General features: G+C 50.5%; 2 protein-coding genes across 3 annotated transcripts; one reads left to right on the forward strand and one right to left on the reverse strand.

Annotated features, from left to right (window-relative positions):
* Window positions 1–1,557: 1,557 nt before the first annotated feature.
* Window positions 1,558–11,704, forward strand: KDM8 (lysine demethylase 8). Its single transcript, XM_070760919.1, has 8 exons — window positions 1,558–2,052; window positions 2,845–3,020; window positions 3,810–3,942; window positions 4,390–4,431; window positions 4,667–4,816; window positions 7,238–7,330; window positions 7,525–7,742; window positions 11,026–11,704. Exons 1-7 carry the CDS (start codon window positions 1,618–1,620, stop codon window positions 7,687–7,689), a joined length of 1,194 nt encoding a protein of 397 aa, XP_070617020.1. The 5' UTR covers window positions 1,558–1,617; the 3' UTR covers window positions 7,690–7,742; window positions 11,026–11,704.
* Window positions 7,857–15,642, reverse strand: NSMCE1 (NSE1 homolog, SMC5-SMC6 complex component). 2 transcript variants are annotated; one of them, XM_070760920.1, is made up of 7 exons: window positions 14,880–15,642; window positions 14,656–14,777; window positions 13,830–13,907; window positions 11,300–11,446; window positions 11,071–11,187; window positions 9,428–9,548; window positions 7,857–8,575 (listed from the first exon to the last, which is right to left on the reverse strand). In XM_070760920.1, the coding sequence occupies exons 1-7, from the start codon at window positions 15,001–15,003 to the stop codon at window positions 8,490–8,492; spliced, it is 795 nt and encodes a 264-aa protein (XP_070617021.1). In that variant the 5' UTR covers window positions 15,004–15,642; the 3' UTR covers window positions 7,857–8,489. The 2 variants fall into 2 exon arrangements, with proteins under 2 accessions (XP_070617021.1, XP_070617022.1); XM_070760921.1 differs by lacking the exon at window positions 13,830–13,907 and having other exon boundaries at window positions 14,880–15,027.
* Between the last annotated feature and the right edge of the window lie 2,669 nt (window positions 15,643–18,311).

The raw sequence follows: 18,311 nt of genomic DNA on the forward strand, positions 1-18,311 counted from the left end.
CGGTAACCAATGCAGACTGCGGAGTGTTGGTGTAATAGGGGCATACCTAGGGAAGCCCATGATTGCTCTCGCAGCTGCATTCTGCACGATCTGAAGTTTCCGAACACTTTTCAAAGGTAGCCCCATGTAGAGAGCATTACAGTAGTCGAGCCTCGAGGTGATGAGGGCATGAGTGACTGTGAGCAGTGACTCCCAGTCCAGATAGGGTCACAACTGGTGCACCAGGCGAACCTGGGCAAACGGCCCCCTCGCCACAGGTGAAAGATGTTTCTCTAATGTGAGCTGTGGATCAAGGTTTATTCTGGGTAAATGTATTCCATTCCATCCCATTCCTATTTCTTTAGGGCAAGGAGTTGTCTGCTAGCAACATCCAGCAGTCACTTGCACTCTCCAAGGAAAGTGCTTCCCAAGAAAGCTTTTAACTGGTGTGCAGTCCAGATAGGTGGAAAAGAAACTTTTACTGGCAAATAAAGGGATTACTGGGAACAATTTCCAAGGGGGCACCCACCCTCAGAGTGAACTGCCCTAGAGCTGACTTATATACCGATTTGCAGGGCTGCAAATGGTTTACAGTCAACCTGTTGCTTCCAACAATGCCGGTCCTCATTTTACCGATCTTGGAAAGCTGAGTTAACCTTGAGCCTGGTGGGATTCGAACTGCCAAATTGCAGGCAGCAGGCATACCCTGAATCATTGCACTCTTTCTGCACTGTTGATAAAGTTTCATAGACAGATACAGACTATATATCCATTGATCAATGAATTGTCTTTCTGAAATATGCCTTACAAATTGCTTGCTTCACAGTTCCAGAAATTAGGATGTTATTGCCCTTATGTAAGATGCTCTATATCACAAAATGGGAAAACTGAGAGTATTTCACATTGTAATGGCAATGGGAAAAGTAGTCCATGAAGATATTTTTGTGCAGCTTGGTTCTTAGGATTCACCTAACAGTACTTTGCAATTAATGCAAGTCGCCACAATGCAAGTCATGAGCCAGTCAAGAAAACACACAACTGTTACAACCCAATAATCAGGACCAAAATCATCGGCCAAAGGTGAGAAGGTAGGTAAGGATTTTGTTTCATAACTAACTGAACGCTTTGACCAGCCTTGTGAGGTGCCATCGCCTTCCACACGGGGCCTTCCCCCAGCAGGCGGCTCCCCAGTGTCTTCTTTCTCTTCCCAAAGCGACCCAGGTTAAGAGATGCCAGGAGCTCCGGCTTTCCCCGTCTGCTGCACAATCCAATACAGTAGATTCAATTAGCTTTTCTCAACCTTGGCCTCTTGAAGGGGCGTGGATTTCATCTCCCAGGATTCCCCAACCAGCAGAGCAGAATTCTGGGAGTTGAAGTCCACCAGAAAAGCTTGAGGCTCAACCAAGCTAGGGAACTCTCCTGCGGGGGGCGGGGCTAGGGCCTGCATCTTGGCCAAAGCTCCTCCTCTGCCGCCTCGAAGCACCGCCTTCCGGGCCCAGGACGCAAACCCTGCCCACGCAGTGATCTGATGCCCCCTGGCGTCCTGGCGGGTGAACGCTACCCACGAGCAGCGTCTGCGCAGGCGCGTCGCCTCGGAATGACGCGTCTCGGGGCGCCGCTCCGGGCCGGGCGGATTCCATGAGTGGGGAGGGGGCTGCAGCCTGGGCGGCGGTGGAGCCGGTGGAGGTGGTGCAGGCCGCGCGGGCGGGGCCGGGCCTGAGCGCGGCGGAGGTGGCGGAGCTGGGCGTGGGCGCGTCGGCGCTGCTGGGCCAGGCGGCGGAGGCGGCGCTGGGTGAGGCGGGCTGTCTGCGGGCGGCGGAGCAGCTGGGCGACTGGGCCTGGGAGCGGCTGCAGGAGGGGCCCTGGTTTCGCGTGGGCCGTGCCTGGCGCCGCCTCTTCGCCCACGCCTGCCTGCTGCGCGCGCTCTGCCTGTGCCGGGCGCGGGGGCCCTGCGGGGAGGCTCTGCGCGCCTGCGACCTCGGGCTGCTCCTGGGCGCGCCTGGCCCCGAACTCACCCGTCTGGCCGCGCTGCTCCAGCGCCTCCTGCCCGGCCCGGAGGGCCCGCCCCGCAAGGTAGGACGGGGAGGAGGAGGGAGGCCGCCCTCTCCCCTACCCAGAGGGGGACTGCCCAGGTGGGACGGGGATGGGTGTGGCTCTGAGTCCAGGCGCAATTCTGCTGCTGTACCTGGGCAGGTAGTGAAATCATGCGCGGACCCGCAGGGGCGCCCTCAGGTTGCCCTTTTTACTGTTCGTATGCAGGATGTATAAACCGGCTAAAAGTAGACTTTCTTTAGAGAGAAGCAGCTTGCCAATAAGATTGCTGAACTGATTGAAGAGCGATGTAAATTAGTGGACAAACTCAGTCGCCACCAAAAAGAGTATGCAGAGTTAGAAAACACTCTGAAAGATGGCAGCTTTCTACAGGAGTCACCCATTGTGTCAAATATTAAGACAGAGTTTGAGAAACTGAAGGGTTGCAACTCAACACTCAAGAATGAAATAGAACAATTAGAAAAAGAATTGAAAGGGAGATTTAAACAATCAGGACAGGATAATTTGAAGGCTGAAATCTTTAGAAAATGACGCAAAGTCTATCCAGTTTCAAGCAGCTAAGGCCAAAACCACATTAAAATTATATGAAATTAGCACATTGAAGACATCATTGCAAGATGCAATAGAGGAAAACAGACATCTTCATGAAAATGAAAAACAATTTCACTTTCCACAGGCGCCCCTGCGTGTCCGTGTGCGATTTTGCTACCTGCCCAGGTGCAGTAGCGTAATTGCACTGGACCCTGCTAGCACTCAGAGTCACACAGGTCACTGTCCCACCTTAGCCTTTCACCCTCCCTTCCTTTCCTGCAGAAGCCGCGCACGGAGCGACCCCCAGACCAGGCGGAGGAAGCATTGGCGGAGGGGACACCGGTGTCCCGGGCACGGCGCCCATCCCTGCAGCGCTTCCGCGAGCGCTTCCTGCTGCCCAAGGCGCCTGTGGTGCTGGAGGGCGTGGTGGACCACTGGCCCTGCCTGCGCAAGTGGAGGTGGGTGAGGCTCCTTCCGGCCAACACACGGAGCACGAAATAGATTCAAACTAAATGTCAACCGCTCTAAACTAGACTGCAAAGAATACAACTTATGCAATAGAGTGATCCATGCCTGGAACGCTCTACCTGGCCCTGTGGTTTCTACTCCTAACACCAAAACCTTTAATCTTAGACTATCTACAGTTGACCTCTCCCCCATTCTAAGTGGTCTGTAAGGGGCATGCATAAGCGCACCATTGTGCCTACCGTCTCTGTCCCATTGTCTTCTGTCATTACTTTTTTCATAACTTTTCTAATGCTGTGTTTATACAAATTGCCATCCTATAATGGTTTGGCAAGTATATAAATAAATAAACCTGGGTGAAGGGAGCGGGAGGTGGAATTTCGAGGAAACAAGGAATTGCTTGTCCCACCTTCGACTTCTCTTTTTTCTTTTTAAATACATTTTATTATTTTTTAATAATAAGAGATAACACACAAAGACAGTGCAGTGATGCCTCCTCCCACCACCCAACATCATTTATTCAGACCCTCCACCGAAATGAGAGTGTACTAATTTATATTATTTTAAACCAAGAACATTACCATGTCTACAAATTCTATTCCAGTTTATTCTTTATACCTCGGTCTCGACTTCTAACCGTAAAACCTCTGACCTGTCCCATTTTCCCATCAGTTTTTTCACTTTACAGTATTTTCATTAATCATACTCATCTTTGTATCCATTATCTCAAACTGAATGTGTTCCATCATGTACCGACCAACCTTCGGCTTCTCTTGGCGCAGCGTGGATTATCTGCTGCGGTTGGCTGGCAACCGCACCGTCCCGGTGGAGCTGGGCGCTCGCTACACCGACCAGGACTGGTCCCAGAACCTCATGACGGTGGCGGAGTTCATCAGCCGGTTCGTGGAGCAGGAGGTCTGCATACTTCCTTCATTGGGAGAGGGGGTCTAACTTGATGGGGGGGGGGGGCTGAGGTGGGCTAGGAGACGTGTGCTCGCCCCCATGGCTCTGAGTGCTACCTGCCCAGGTGCAGTAGCATAATTGCACTGGGCTCCGCTAGCACTGAGAGCTCCGGGGGCGAGCACACGTCCCCGTTCCTCCTTAGCAGCTCACCTCAAGGGCAGTGGGGGGGCCTCCCAGGCAGGCAGGAGTCCATGACCAAAAGGTGGGGAAGCAGCGGCTGGAGGCATCTCAGAGGGGGCTCCCTTGCAGGGTTTGGGAGTCAGGAGAGCACCCCTCTTCAGGGCAAGTGGGGGGAGGCGGGCGTGGGGCAGATGGGGAGCAGGAGGGGGGCTGTAGGGTCTGCTGCAAAGGCTGGTTTGGCCTCTGGTGACTCCTTCTGCCTCTTCCTTTTTGTACCAGAATCCCAAAGGATACCTTGCTCAGCACCAGCTTTTTGACCAGGTAAATGCAGAAATTACTCGGGAGCCTAGAAAACGGGGCTTCTCTTTGCCCGCAATCTCCCCAAAAGGGTGTTTTCAGGGGGAAAAGGACTCCGCCCCCCCCTCCAGTTACTCTTCACACAGATCTCCTAAGCGCCTAAGCGTATTAATGGCAAGGCACCTATAGATCTTATTCTCTGATGATGCAATGCACCAGAAAGCCCTCTTGACTTTTACTTCTAATGGGACATCACCAGATCCCAGAGCTGAAGGAAGACATTGGCATCCCGGACTATTGTTGCCTGGGCAAAAACGATGAAGAGGAGATCACCATCAATGCCTGGTTTGGCCCATCAGGGACCGTCTCGCCTCTTCACCAGGATCCGCAACAAAATTTCTTGGTCCAGGTTTGTTTACATCCTTCAGGGGGGGTTGCCAGGGCAGAAACAATTCCAACCCTTTGTCATTCTTCACATAGAATTTTGGGCAATAGGTTGCTTCGGATCACCGTCTTTATCCAACTTCTGGCATCGCCAAACATTCATTTCCTGTTGCCCTCAATTGGACCACAGACAGTACCCCCTTTTTTCTACTAGAGCACTAGAGTGCTTGCTGGGTGTCCCAAGTGCCTTCATAGCAGGCTGCTAACTTCACCTTGTGAATTAGTAGAAAAGGGGATACTGTCCGTGGCTTTCCTTCTAATTCTTGGGGCACGCTTGTACAGTCCCTTGCTGCGGCCTGGAATATGGCTGTGGCGAGAGCTCTAGACCGAATTGCGACTTTGCAACTCTTCTATGGAAAACAGATCGTGCAGAATGCAGCTGCGAGGGCAATCATGGGCTTTCCCAAATATGCCCATGTTACACCAACACTCCGCACTCTGCATTGGTTGCCGATCAGTTTCCGGTCACAATTCAAAGTGTTGGTTATGACCTGTAAAGCCCTTCATGGCACCGGACCAGAATATCTCCAGGACCGCCTTCTGCCGCACGAATCCCAGCGACCGGTTAGGTCCCACAGAGTTGGTCTTTTCTGGGTCCCGTCAACTAAACAATGCCGCTTGGCGGGACCCAGGGGAAGAGCCTTCTCTGTGGCGGCCCCAGCCCTCTGGAACCAACTCCCCCCGGAAATTAGAATTGCCCCCACCCTCCTTGCCTTTCGTAAGCTACTTAAAACCCACCTCTGCCGCCAGGCATGGGGGAATTGAGATACTCTTTCCCCCTAGGCCTTTACAATTTTATGCATGGTATGTCTGTATGTATGTTTGGTTTTTATATTAATGGGTTTTAATCATTTTTAGTATTGGATTATTGTACGCTGTTTTATTATTGCTGTTAGCTGCCCCGAGTCTCTGGAGAGGGGCGGCATACAAATCCAATAAATAAAATAATAAATAAAATAAAATAATAAATAAATAGACCCTGGAGATCTCCTTGGTTCACTGAGAACTCCAGGGAATCAAACCCCAGAAGAGATGGCTTACAAAGTGGTGCTCAGGGCGACAAGATGCGCATATCATGTTGCCTTGATTGCGTCTCTGGAATCCCGCCTAGCTGCCCAGTTTAGGGTGACTCACTCCCTCCTTAATCAGAGGGGGGGGGGGCATTTGACAAACCCTTGCAGGGCAGTGCTGAGGATTTTAATAAGTTTTTCACAGATAAAATCATCCAGATCCAAACAGACCTTGACTCCAATTAGAACGCGGTGTCGGCTGACCAAAAGTCAGTCGAGGTGACAGGCTCGTCCTTAGTCCTGTTTTGTGGGAGAGGTTTGACCTGGTAGCACCTGATGAAGTGGACAAGGCCATGGGCGCTGTAAGCTCAGCCACCTGTTTGTTGGACTGTGTCCCTCCTGGCTGGTCTCAGCTGGGTCTTTGGGGAAAGGGTCCTTTCTGGCTCCCTACAAGGAGGCAGTTGTGTGCCCCTCCTCCAAAAGCCTTCCCTGGATCCAGCTGTACTTAATAACTGTTGTCGAGAAGGTGGTGTCGCTCCACCTCCAACAGTCCTTGGACAAAACTGATCTGGGCCCTCAACAGTCGGAATTCAGGCCTGGCTACTGCAAGGAAACTGCTTTGGCCTGTGCTTCTTGACCTCTTACCAGCTTTCGATCCCATCAACCATGGAATCCTGCACCATCTGGAGGGGTTAGGACTGGGAAGCACCATTTTACAGTGGTTCACCTACCTCTCTTGTTGGTCGCAGTCCGTGTTAGCAGGGGGTCAGAGGTCGACTCCTACGTCCCTAAATTGTGGAGTTCCTCAGGGTCAATCCTCTGCCCCCTGCTGTTTAATATCTACATGAAACTGCTGGCTGTGATCATCCAAGGGCACGGGGTGAGTTACCATCAGTATGTGACGATAACTATACATGTCCACTCAGTGAAGCAGTGCTGGTGTCTGGAGGCTGTTAAGGTCTGGATGGGTGTTAACAGGCTCAGACTCAACCCCAACAAGACAGAGTGGCTGTGGATTCTGCCTCCCAATGGCTTGGAGCAATTAGGCTCTAGCCCTCTGGCCGACAAATGCACTGTAATATCAGGTGATTGAATGGGAATGAGTGCTTTTTAATGGTCCTGGGGTTTTACATTAAACAATTTGATTTAGGATGTTATATTGTTCCTTTTATATGTTGTAAGCCCTAAGTCCTCGGAGAGGGGTGGCATGTAAATCGAATGAATGAATGAATGAATGAATGAATGAATGAATGAATGAATCGTGCCATCCCTGCAAGGGCTTGGCTGGAACATCTGAATGAAAAGGGCAGGTAGATAACGAAGGTACATCTCCCCATCACGACAGGCAGTTAACTTTTCATGGCTCCCATTTTCAGGTGATGGGACGCAAATACATCCGCTTGTTCTCTCCCGAGGACTCTGAAAAACTCTATCCACACGAAGGGCACCTTCTTCACAACACCAGCCAGGTGGGTGACACCTACCACTTACGGAACGATGGCCACTAGTTGCCCACTGCCATTTTTAAAGCTGGCTGCCCAGAAGGCTTTGCCACAGGCTTGTAGGGTCAAAGCTATTTCTCCCCCATTTTCTTGAGGCTGTAATGAGGGTAAATCTTGAGCTTCTTGGAAGTGTCGAGTCTAAAAGTACATTTCTTTTGCAGGTCGATGTGGAAGACCCCGACTTAGTGAAGTTTCCTCAGTTCAAGGCAGCTGCATTTCAAGACTGTATCTTGAGTCCAGGAGAGGTCCTGTTTATCCCAGCCAATTACTGGCATTATGTTCGAGCCCTAGACACCAGCTTCTCCGTTAGCTTCTGGTGGTCCTAGTGGATGCTGAGAGCAGAACCAGCCAGGTCAAGAGGAACTAAGAATAGGTGCAGGTACAGAAGGCCCCAGCTGACCCAAGAAAAACAGGCCCACCCAAAGGTGTAGCAAGCAGAATAATCTATAGTCTTCTAGGTGCTGCTACTTCCAAACGCCCTGGAATAACACACTTTGCAATATTTGGTCCCGTTTATTTTGTCAGTAGAAAATACGTCACTCGCAATGACCAACATTGTGACTTCAGCAGGTCACGCAGCAGAGTCCCAAAGGGATCTTTTCTTGGGGGAGGGACGCAAGAAAACTCTACAGCCCACCCAGGTCCCACCAGTTCATAGAGGGCGAGTGCTGCCGAGAGCAAAATGTCTTTGGGAAGAGGCAGGGGTCAGTGGTAAGTGCTCAGTGACGTCCTGTTGTGCTAAGCGGGCTAGGACCCCATCTGCAGTGATTCCCTTTGTAAAATAAAGGAGAAACGTTGAGGGCAATGCTCCACAGGCAGTAAATGAGTGGCAGGCCAACTGTCCAACCACAAGCCCTTCTGCAGTTCCAGCCTTTAAATACCACCACCCCAAGAGGTGGGCAGCTAAGGTGGAACGATGACGTGTGCTCGCCCCTGAGTGCTAGCGGAGTCCAGCGCAATTACGCTACTGCACCTGGGCAGGTAGCAAAATTGCAGGGGCACACGTCATCGTTCCACCGTAGCCGCCCACCTCTGCCCCCCACCCACAGCCCCACTCTGTCCAGGTGCACCGAGAGAAAGAACCTGCTCCTCTGTGTCATCCGAGAGGACAGAACCGCTGCTGCGGCTACTGCTGGTGCCTGGAGCCCGTCCTGGAAGCCCTCCTGCGCTCTCTCCTGGCGCTCGAGGGCAGCTGGCTGGGAGGAGGCAGGTCTGCAGAGCGGAGGAGAAAACGGAAGGAGGAAGATGAGCCAGAATGGTTTGGGATCACATCCCAGAGCCAACACTTTTACGGTGGTGGCAGGGCACCTCGCCTGGTGGGAAGGCAGGCTCCGGCTATTTCTCAGCTTCTGAAAGGTTTCCCCGCCCTCCCCTCTAAAAAGCTGCCGCGTGAACGAGGCTGCCTTTTCCAGCACAAAGCAAAGCCTCGCGGTCTCATAAAATGAAAGAAAGGCCAAGTCGCCCATTTCAATTAGAGACGGCGGCCAGGTGGCCCTCGCCTCCCCAGGACAATGTTTCCCAACCGTGGCAACTTGAAGATTTATTTATTTATTTATTTATTTATTTATTAGATTTGTATGCTGCCCCTCTTCGAAGACAATATAACAAATCTAATATTAAAAAATAATCTAAAAAAACCCAATTTAAGAGACCGATCATACAAACAAACATACCATGTATAAATTCTATAAGCCTATGGGGAAGGGAAAAAATTTCAATCCCCCCATGCCTGACGACAGAGGTGGGTTTCAAGGAGCTTGCGAAAGGCAAGGAGGGTGGGGGCAACTCTGATATCTGAGGGGAGCTGGTTCCAGAGGGTCAGGGCCGCCACCGAGAAGGCTCTTCTCCTGGGTCCCGCCATATGACATTGTTTAGCCGACGGGACCCGGAAAAAGCCAACGCTGTGGGACCTAACCGGTCGCTGGGATTCGTGCGGCAGAAGATGCTGGCTGGGGAATTCTGGGAGTTGAAGTCCAGATATCTTCAAGTTGCCAAGGTTGGGAAACACTGCCCTAGGAGATACCAATGATTCCACAGGCAGGCCCGGCACCCTGAGGTTTTTACCTGGAATCCTGTGAGGCCAAAACTGCTTGCAGTGAGGGCAACGGGGCTCTGGCTGTGTTTGGAAGTACTTGGAAAGGCAAGAGCAATGGAGCACAATGCCACAGTCTTCGCACACTTGACTCTGAAATGGAAGCAGTTCCGTTGAGTCGCACCTACAGACCAAGGAGATGCCCAGGCCTCTTTGCTGCTTTAGAGGTTTTGATGGGTTGGGACGAAACGATGCGGCCAGAATCTTAAGGCCCTGGTCTCCCTCCAGAGGAAGCCAGCGGGGGGCAGCTCTCCAGAAACTGACTTGGCTAGGCTTGTTCAAATGTCTGGAAATGCATTTGGCGGTTTGTCATTGTTTTTATTTATTCAATTTTATGCCACCCTTCTCCTTAGACTCCTGTCTGTCTGTCTGTCTATCTATCTATCTATCTATCTATCTATCTATCTATCTATCTATCTATCTATCTATCTAATCCAGTGTTTTTCAACCAGTGTGCCGTGGCACACTAGTGTGCCGTGAGACATGGTCAGGTGTGCCGTGAAGCTCAGAGAGAAAGAAAGCAAGAGAGAGAGAGAAAGAAAGCAAGAGAGAGAGAAAACAAGAGAAAGAGAGAAAAAGAGGGAGGGAGGGAAGGAGAGAGAAAGAGCAAAAAAGAGAGGAAGGAAGAGAAAGAAAGAGTGATGGAGAGAGAGAGAGAAAGAGGAAGGAAGGGAGAGAAAGAGGGAGAAAGAAATAGAGTGAAGGGGAGGAAGAGAGAGATAATTTTTTGTCCAAACTTTTTTAGCGCCCCCCCCCCCCCCCCGCTCAATGTGCCCCAGGATTTCGTAAATGTAAAAAATGTGCAGCGGCTCAAAAAAGGTTGAAAATCACTGATCTAATCTATCTACCTACCTACCTACCTACCTTCCTATCTATCTACCTATATCTGATTGATTGATTGATTGATTGATTTTATTTTTTAATGCCACCCTTCTCCTTAGACTCAGGGCGGCTCACAACATGTTAGCAATAGCACTTTTGAACAAAGGCTAGCCTATTGCCCCCACAATCCGGGGCCTCATTTGACCCACCTCGGAAGGATGGAAGGCTGAGTCAACCTTGAGCGGGTGATGAGATTTGAACCGCTGACCTACTTACAGTCAGGTTCAGTGGCCTGCAGTACAACATTCTACCTGCTGCGCCATCCCGGCTCTTATAGTCTTGTGCGTTCAAGGGACATGGCAAAGCTGCATCGTTCAAGTCTCCAGAACAGAATCTTACACGCAGGAGGACCCTCCTCACAAAAAACTGCCCGCCCACCGCCAGGGGCTTTGCAGCCTTCGCTGTGCTGGCAGCTTTGTTTCCAGAGAGGCCAGACCACTTAAGCAAGGAGGCACCCTTTTCTGCAAGGAAAACGGGCATGAATCCACGCAAGAGGTTGACCATCTTAATGTGGAGTTTTTGGCCCATCACCTACTTAACAGCTGGAAACTGCAGGGCAGGGGCTGTATCAGTCTGTGCTAGCCAAACAGGAGTCTGGAAGCCCTCTTTTCTACTAACAGCTTACACGGTATGACTGATGAAAGATTAGTTCACCATTAATTACTAATCTACTACTGATTTTTTACAGGTGATCCATGTCTCTTGCACCTGCCACAAGAGTTGGTAGAGTTACCTGAACAGAGAGGCTGTGGCAGATATGACATTTCCGGGCAGCCTCCGGGTAATGGCGGAAGATGTACTGTTCCAGCTCAAGGATGCTGCGGATGTGCAGGGTGTACTCTCCTTCTTTCTGTAAAACGAATCAAGCTGACAGTCATTCCTGGAGCCCATCAGCCCTCCCTCCCTCCCTCCTGTATAGCAGGTGTGGGGATGTGCCTGTGGTCACCGAGACCTCTGCCCACCTCACACAGCCACTTCTTCTGCACCAGCTGTTGGAGCACTTGTTCCACCTCCGTTTTCTTCATTCTCTTTGGCTTCAGCTGGTCGGCCAAGTTCAAGATCTCAGTGGATGGTGCAAAGCCGTTCCCGGACATCAGGATCAGGTCCAACTGCAAAAACAAAGGACCCAATGTTACTTCTGCTAAAGCTGTTTCCCAGGACAGGCACGGAGTGCCATATTTTGCTCCCCCCCCCCCAAAAAAAAATAGTTTCCAACCAGGGATGGTCTGACCTGATGGGTTTTTCCCCTCCTCCCCTGGTCCAGCAGGAGCCAAGAGGCAGAATGCATGTAGGAAATAGACTATCATCCACTAGAACTTAATAAATGTGTTTTTCCTAGAATAGACAATTGAGGCTATAGCCCTGGAGAGATTTGTATTGTATTCTTGTTTTTATCTCTACAGACCATTTTATACATCACACATGGGCCAAAAGAGAAGAGAAAAAAATAGCTGTACAGTATCCAGAAATTAGTGGTAATGCTTCAAGGGAAAAAAACCAAGGACAACGTAATGTTAGATCAGGACTACATCCTGCAGAATCCCCTCCGCTTCATCGTTAGTCCATTCCAGGAAAGTTTTTGTAATTGGTCATCTCAAAACCATTTGGATTATTCCAATAAAGGAGAATATCTGTAGCTCTGAGCGGGGTCCTTGGTGCTCTCTGAGCCAAATAGTTTGCAGATGTCTCCTTGCCTGTCTATGGAACATCAGCAGTGAAATCTCCCACCATCCTGTCAGTATCTATCCTTCCATCCTCCTACCACCACAACGGAGGGAGCGTCCTCAAGAAAAATACAGCCAGAGGTGGGCTGCTAAGGTGGAACAGTGATGTGTGCTCGCCCCCGTGGCTCTCAGTGCCAGTGGAGTCCAACACAATTCTACTGCACCTGGACAGGTAGCGAAATTGCGCCACCGGCGCACCTGTGTCTCCGCACATGACTTCGCTACCTGCCCAGGTGCAGCTGCAGAATTGCGCTGGACTCCGCTAGCACTGAGAGCCACGGGGGGCGAGCACACGTCACCATTCCACCTTAGCAGCCCACTTCTGAATACAGTTCAGTTGCAATTTTGAAAAAGCACCTTTGAGATCACTATGACCTGGATGACTCAGAATCTCCAGAAACTACCACAAACAACCAAGCTGAGAGACCCACTCAGGGATTATTTAAAACACATTCAGGCCATTTCACAGCACAAAATATTAGAAATTCAGGAGCAGCTAAAACTATAGGAGAAGATATACAAGGCAGTTCCTCTCCTCTTTGCTCTCCCCAAGAATTCTCTAGAAGAAACAATGAAGGAAGCAAACGGCACATTCTGGTTGAAGGGGATCTAGAGCTGGACTACTTCATGGGTTCCAGTTGGTCCAACTCCAAAGGAAATCCATTATTCTTATTATCTTTACACTTAACCACACAAAAAAACCTTTTGCCAATATTCCTCAGACTTCTGTAACTTTCATCCCTCTATTCCTTTGAGTGTAGGCCAATTTCAGTATGGCTTGTGAAACAAAGGAAACAATACAAGGAACCCATAAACGGTCCAGAGGTTCACCTGTCTGCAGCTTCTACCCAGAGTTTCATAAAAGCCATCATGTGAATAGTTTACACAAGTGAAAGATTTATTGAGGATAAACTCAATAAAATGTAAATGTTAAGCAAACAAATGGGATTACTGTGGTGTCCAAAATTTATCTAAATCTATCTTAGCAGAATCGCTCTACTTCAGTAGCTCCAATTCAAATCACACCACACCGGGGTGCCCCAATGGTTAGAGTGCAGCACTGCGGGCTACTTCAGCTAACTACTAGCTGCAGTTCAGCAGTTCAGACCTCACCACCGGTTCAAGGTTGACTCAGCCTTCCAAGGTGGGTCAAATGAGGACCCGGGTGGTTGGGGGCAAATATGCTCATTCTGTAAACCACTTAGAGCTGTAAACGCACTGTGAAGTGGTATAGAAGTCTAAATGCTATTGATATTTCATTATCAAAATGCCACAAATTTTCCTGCTGCCTCTGCCATGAATCAAAGCTGACCACCGTCACCTGGCAGATGGAGGAGGACAGAGGTCCCCACAAGAACATGACAAAGATCATGGTTGCCTTCTCTTTCTGTTGCACATCAAACCAAGCTCTGAAGGCTATTTTGCCCAGAGTTGAGAAGAGGCCCTTTCTAGCCATTTGGCAACCTGCGAGCTGTGCTCTGTGATAAGAGCTTAGAGTTTTTACCCCTTCACAGGGCTTTATAGCCATCTCTAAGCCATTGACATGGTCGGCCTGTCACTCTCAACCACCTGGGGCCTCATTTTACTGACTTCAGGAGGATGGAAGCCTGAGTGAACCTTCAGCAGGTCGGGATCGAACTGCAGGCGGCAGAATCTGCTCACTGCCTCCCTGCTCTTACTGCTGCCGACACCTCCGGCTTTCTCCTGAGTAACCAGAGCAGCAGCAGCGGCGTCATTCCTGGATGTCTATGAAAAGCGGTGGACTTACCGTCTTTTTGAAGAGCTCAAGTTCTGTTTCAGAGAAGTCACTGGCCATTTTGGTGATGTCAGTTTCCGCCAGGTTCACCTGGGAGGAGGGAACAGGAAGAAGGGCAGTCTAGGCCGAGGCACCCAGGGCCTCCTGGGCTCCGAGGGCCGACACCCAGAGGTGGGCTACTAATGTGGAATGGTGACGAGTACTAGTGGAGTCCAGTGCAGTGCTGGTACTGCACCTGGGCAGGTAGGAAAATTGTACGCTGACATGCAGGTTGCGCCCCTATTTCAGTGCAGTAACCATGGAGCCGAGGTGGCACAGTGGGATAGAGTGCAGTACTGCTGGCCACTAAAGCTGATCTGCAGGTCAGCGGTTCAAATCTCATCACCGGCTCAAGGTTGACTCAGCCTTCCATGAGGACCCGGATTGTGGGGGGCAATAGGCTGGCTCTGTTCAAAAGTGCTATTGCTAACATGTGAACTGCCCTAAGTCTAAGGAGAAGGGCGGCATTAAAAAATAAAATCAATCAGATATAGGCAGGTAGGTAGGTAGATAGATTATAGGTAGATAGGTAGATTGATAGATTGATTATAGGTAGGTAGGTAGGTGATAGATTTAGATAGATTAGGATAGACAGACAGACAGACAGGATGGACGGACCGACGGATGATGGATGGATGTGGTACAGCCCAATTCTGCTACTGCACCTGGACAGCAACGGGCGCCCGTGCATGTCCAGATGCAGTGGCAGAATTGCGCTGGTCTCCGCCAGGACCCATCCCCCTCCCACCTTAGCAGCCCACCCGTGCCGCCCACCCCCCACCCCCCGCGGGCCTCTCACCAGGGCCACGAAGGTCTGCCCGCTGTCCTCAGCCGCGCCCTTCCGGATCTCCATGGAGAGGGGCTGCAGCTGCGCGTTCAGGGCAGCCAGGAAATCGTCCAGCGGATCGGCGGCGCCGGGAGCTGCGGGGGGGGGGGCACAAAGGGGAGTCAGGGAAGCCCCTCGCAGCCCTTCCATCCCCATCTGGGCCGCCCCCTCTCCCTCCTCTCCCCCCCCCCACTGACCCGGGTGCTGCTGGAAGCACAGCCGACGCAGCCGATCCGCTTCGGCCGCCTCCACCACCCCGCGGGACAGCAGCGCCTGCAGGAACCGCCGGTGCGCGTCGCTCAGCACAGCGGCGGCAGCCATGGCGGGAGGGGGCGGGGCTCCCGCCTGCACTTTCCGGGCAGCGCAGGCTTGTTAGCTGGCGCGCCTCTTCCAGTGCTCCGCAGCGCCCTCTGGCGGGCGGAGGCCTGCAGCAGCCACTTGCCTGGCGCCCGCGGGTGCCTGCCTTCCCGTTCGTGGCTGGAGTGGGGCCAGCGCCTCGGGGTGGGCGGTGGGGCAGTTGAGAGAAGCAGGATGCGGAGGATCCGACGGCTGGCCTGAAACTCCGGGGGTGGGTGGGTACTTTTAGTTCCCGGGAAAGGAGGGTCCCTCGGCTGCCAGGAAAAGTAGCCTAGCGGTAGGGGTAGGCAAAGTCACCTTTTCTATGACATGTGGACTTCAACTCCCAGAATTCCTTAGCTAGCATGATTGGCTCAGGAATTCTGGGAGTTGAAGTCCAGAAATAATAGAAGAGCCAACTGCCTACCAGTGGCGCCCTAGCCCCTTTTTTATACCTCAAGGTGGTGAACATATACGACGCAGACCCTTAAGGCTGGAGGGGACCTCAGGGGTCTTGTAGTCCACCCCGCTGCTAAAGGCAGGAGCCTTAGGCCATCCCAGCAGGATCCCACTTATTGTCTCCCAGAGACTTCTTGTTGTTAGTTGTGAAGTCACGTCCAACCCATCACAACCTCATGGACAACGTTCCTCCAGGCTCTCCTGTCCTCTCCCAGCCTCTGGGTGGAAATAAAATCTGTCACTGCCTCCATTTCTTCCCCATCTATTCTATTTGCCAGGAATTGAGAGGGCCGGATGCCATGATCTTAGTTTTTTTAATGTTGAGTTTCATGCCGACTGCTTCGGTGACTTATTTTTATTTTATTTATTTGTCAATATAGATTAGATTAGATTTATTGGATTTATATGCCGCCCCTCTCCGTAGACTCGGGGCGGCTCACAACAATGGTAAAAAACAATACATAGTAACAAATCTAATATTTAGCAATCTAAATTACAGTTTTAGGTTAAAAAATCCAGAAGAAACCCCAATATATAAAAAACAAGCACACAATCGAATCATACACAGAAACTACATGGGCAAGGGGGAGATGTTTCAATTCCCCCATGCCTGACGGCAGAGGTGGGTTTTAAGGAGTTTACAAAAGGCAAGGAGGGTGGGGGCAATCCTAATCTCTGTGGGGAGCTGGTAGTGTACAAAGAAACAACACTGTTTATATACACGGCTCAAAAAAATAAATGGAACACTTAAACACAAGATAAAGCCAAGTCAATCAAACTTCTGTGAAATCAAACTGTCCACTTAGGAAGCAACACTGATTGAAAATCAATTTCACATGCTGTTGTGCACATTCAACTTTGAACAAAACAAAGTACTGTATTCCATGAGAATATTTCATTCATTCAGATCTAGGATGTGTTCTTTGAGGGTTCCCCTTATTTTCTTGAGCAGAATACATGAGATGGGTACTAGTAAGAGGGAAATTAATTAATTTCTTTCATTCATTCATTCATTCATTTATTGGATTTGTATGCCGCCCCTCTCCGCAGACTTAGGGGAGGGGAGGGGAGGCACCCTGGTGCACTTATGCACACCTCTTACTAACCTCTTAGGAATCAGGAGAGGTCAACAGTGAAGACTCTAAATCAAGGGTCCCCAAACATGGCAACTTTAAGACTTGTGGACTTCAAATCCCAACTTCTGGGAGTTGAAGTCCACAAGTCTTAAAGTTGCCAAGTTTGAAGACCCCTGACGTAAATGACACCTGAGGATCATAGCTGGCTGAGGAATTCTGGGAGTTGAAGTCCACAAGTCTTAAAGTTGCCAAGTTTGAAGGCCTCCGAGGTAAATGACACCTGAGGATCATAGCTGGCTGAGGAATTCTGGGAGTTGAAGTCCACAAGTCTTAAAGTTGCCAAGTTTGAAGGCCTCTGAGGTAAATGACACCTGAGGATCATAGCTGGCTGGGGAATTCTGGGAGTTGAAGTCCACAAGTCTTAAAGTTGCCAAGTTTGAAGGCCTCTGAGGTAAATGACACCTGAGGATCATAGCTGGCTGGGGAATTCTGGGAGTTGAAGTCCACAAGTCTTAAAGTTGCCAAGTTTGAAGGCCTCTGAGGTAAATGACACCTGAGGATCATAGCTGGCTGGGGAATTCTAGGAGTTGAAGTCCACAAGTCTTAAAGTTGCCAAGTTTGAAGACCTCTGAGGTAAATGACACCTGAGGATCATAGCTGGCTGGGGAATTCTGGGAGTTGAAGTCCGCAAGTCTTAAAGTTGTCAAGTTTGAAGACCTCTGAGGTAAGTGACACCTGAGGATCATAGCTGGCTGGGGAATTCTGGGAGTTGAAGTCCGCAAGTCTTAAAGTTGCCAAGTTTGAAGACCTCTGAGGTAAATGACACCTGAGGATCATAGCTGGCTGAGGAATTCTGGGAGTTGAAGTCCACAAGTTTTAAAGTTGCCAAGTTTGAAGACCTCTGCTCTAAAGGGAAAGTTTGGGGGGTTTGGTGATGAAACAGTAGAGTCCCGTAGTGAGTTCCAGGCATTAACCACTTGGTTGTTAAAAGCCCCCAGAAACGGCTCGGGGTCCCAAAAGCCCTGCCAGCCCGGATCATAGTTCCCTCTAAGCTGAGCAGTGAGCAATCGGTCACTTAAAAATCATCATCAACTCAGAGTTTTCCAAACCTGCCCAGAAGCCGAGAGGGAAGGAGAGAGAGAGGAAGTGAGGAAGAGAGAGAAACAGATAGAAAAAAGAGAGGAAGGAAAAGAGAAAGAAAAAGAATGGGAGTAAGAAAGAGAGAAAGAAAATCAAAATCTAGTTTGAAACTAGCTCAACTATTTAAGTGGCATTTTGATATTGATAGAGTTGCCCTATTATGAGCTCACTGTTATAGACACACAGTATTTCTTTCTTTCTTTCTTTCTTTCTTTCTTTCTTTCTTTCTTTCTTTCTTTCTTTCTTTCTTTCTTTCTTTCTTTCTTTCTTTCTTTCTTTCTTATTTCTGTGCCGCCCAGACACTATACTTTTCCGCCCCCCCCCAAAAAAAAAAATTAGAGGGAACACTGGCCCGGATCCCAGCGACGGAGCCCCTACAGCCGGGCCCCGCTTCGGGCCAGAGGGCGTAGGCGGGCAGGTGAAGGCAGCGCAGGGACTCCGCTTGGGCACTCGGGCACAGTCCAGGCAGCGACCCGTCCGCTCGGGCCAGCAGCGGCCCAACGGCAGGAGCGGGGCGGCCCAGGAAGGCGGCTCTGGTTCCCGGGCCCCCTTCGGAGCCCCCGCCAAGCGCGCCTGAAGCCTCCCTCCCCGAGGCCCCCAGAGACGCCGCCCCCGCCT

This window comes from Erythrolamprus reginae, chromosome 9 (genome assembly GCF_031021105.1).
Source record: "Erythrolamprus reginae isolate rEryReg1 chromosome 9, rEryReg1.hap1, whole genome shotgun sequence".
NCBI classification, from domain to species: domain Eukaryota; kingdom Metazoa; phylum Chordata; class Lepidosauria; order Squamata; family Dipsadidae; genus Erythrolamprus; species Erythrolamprus reginae.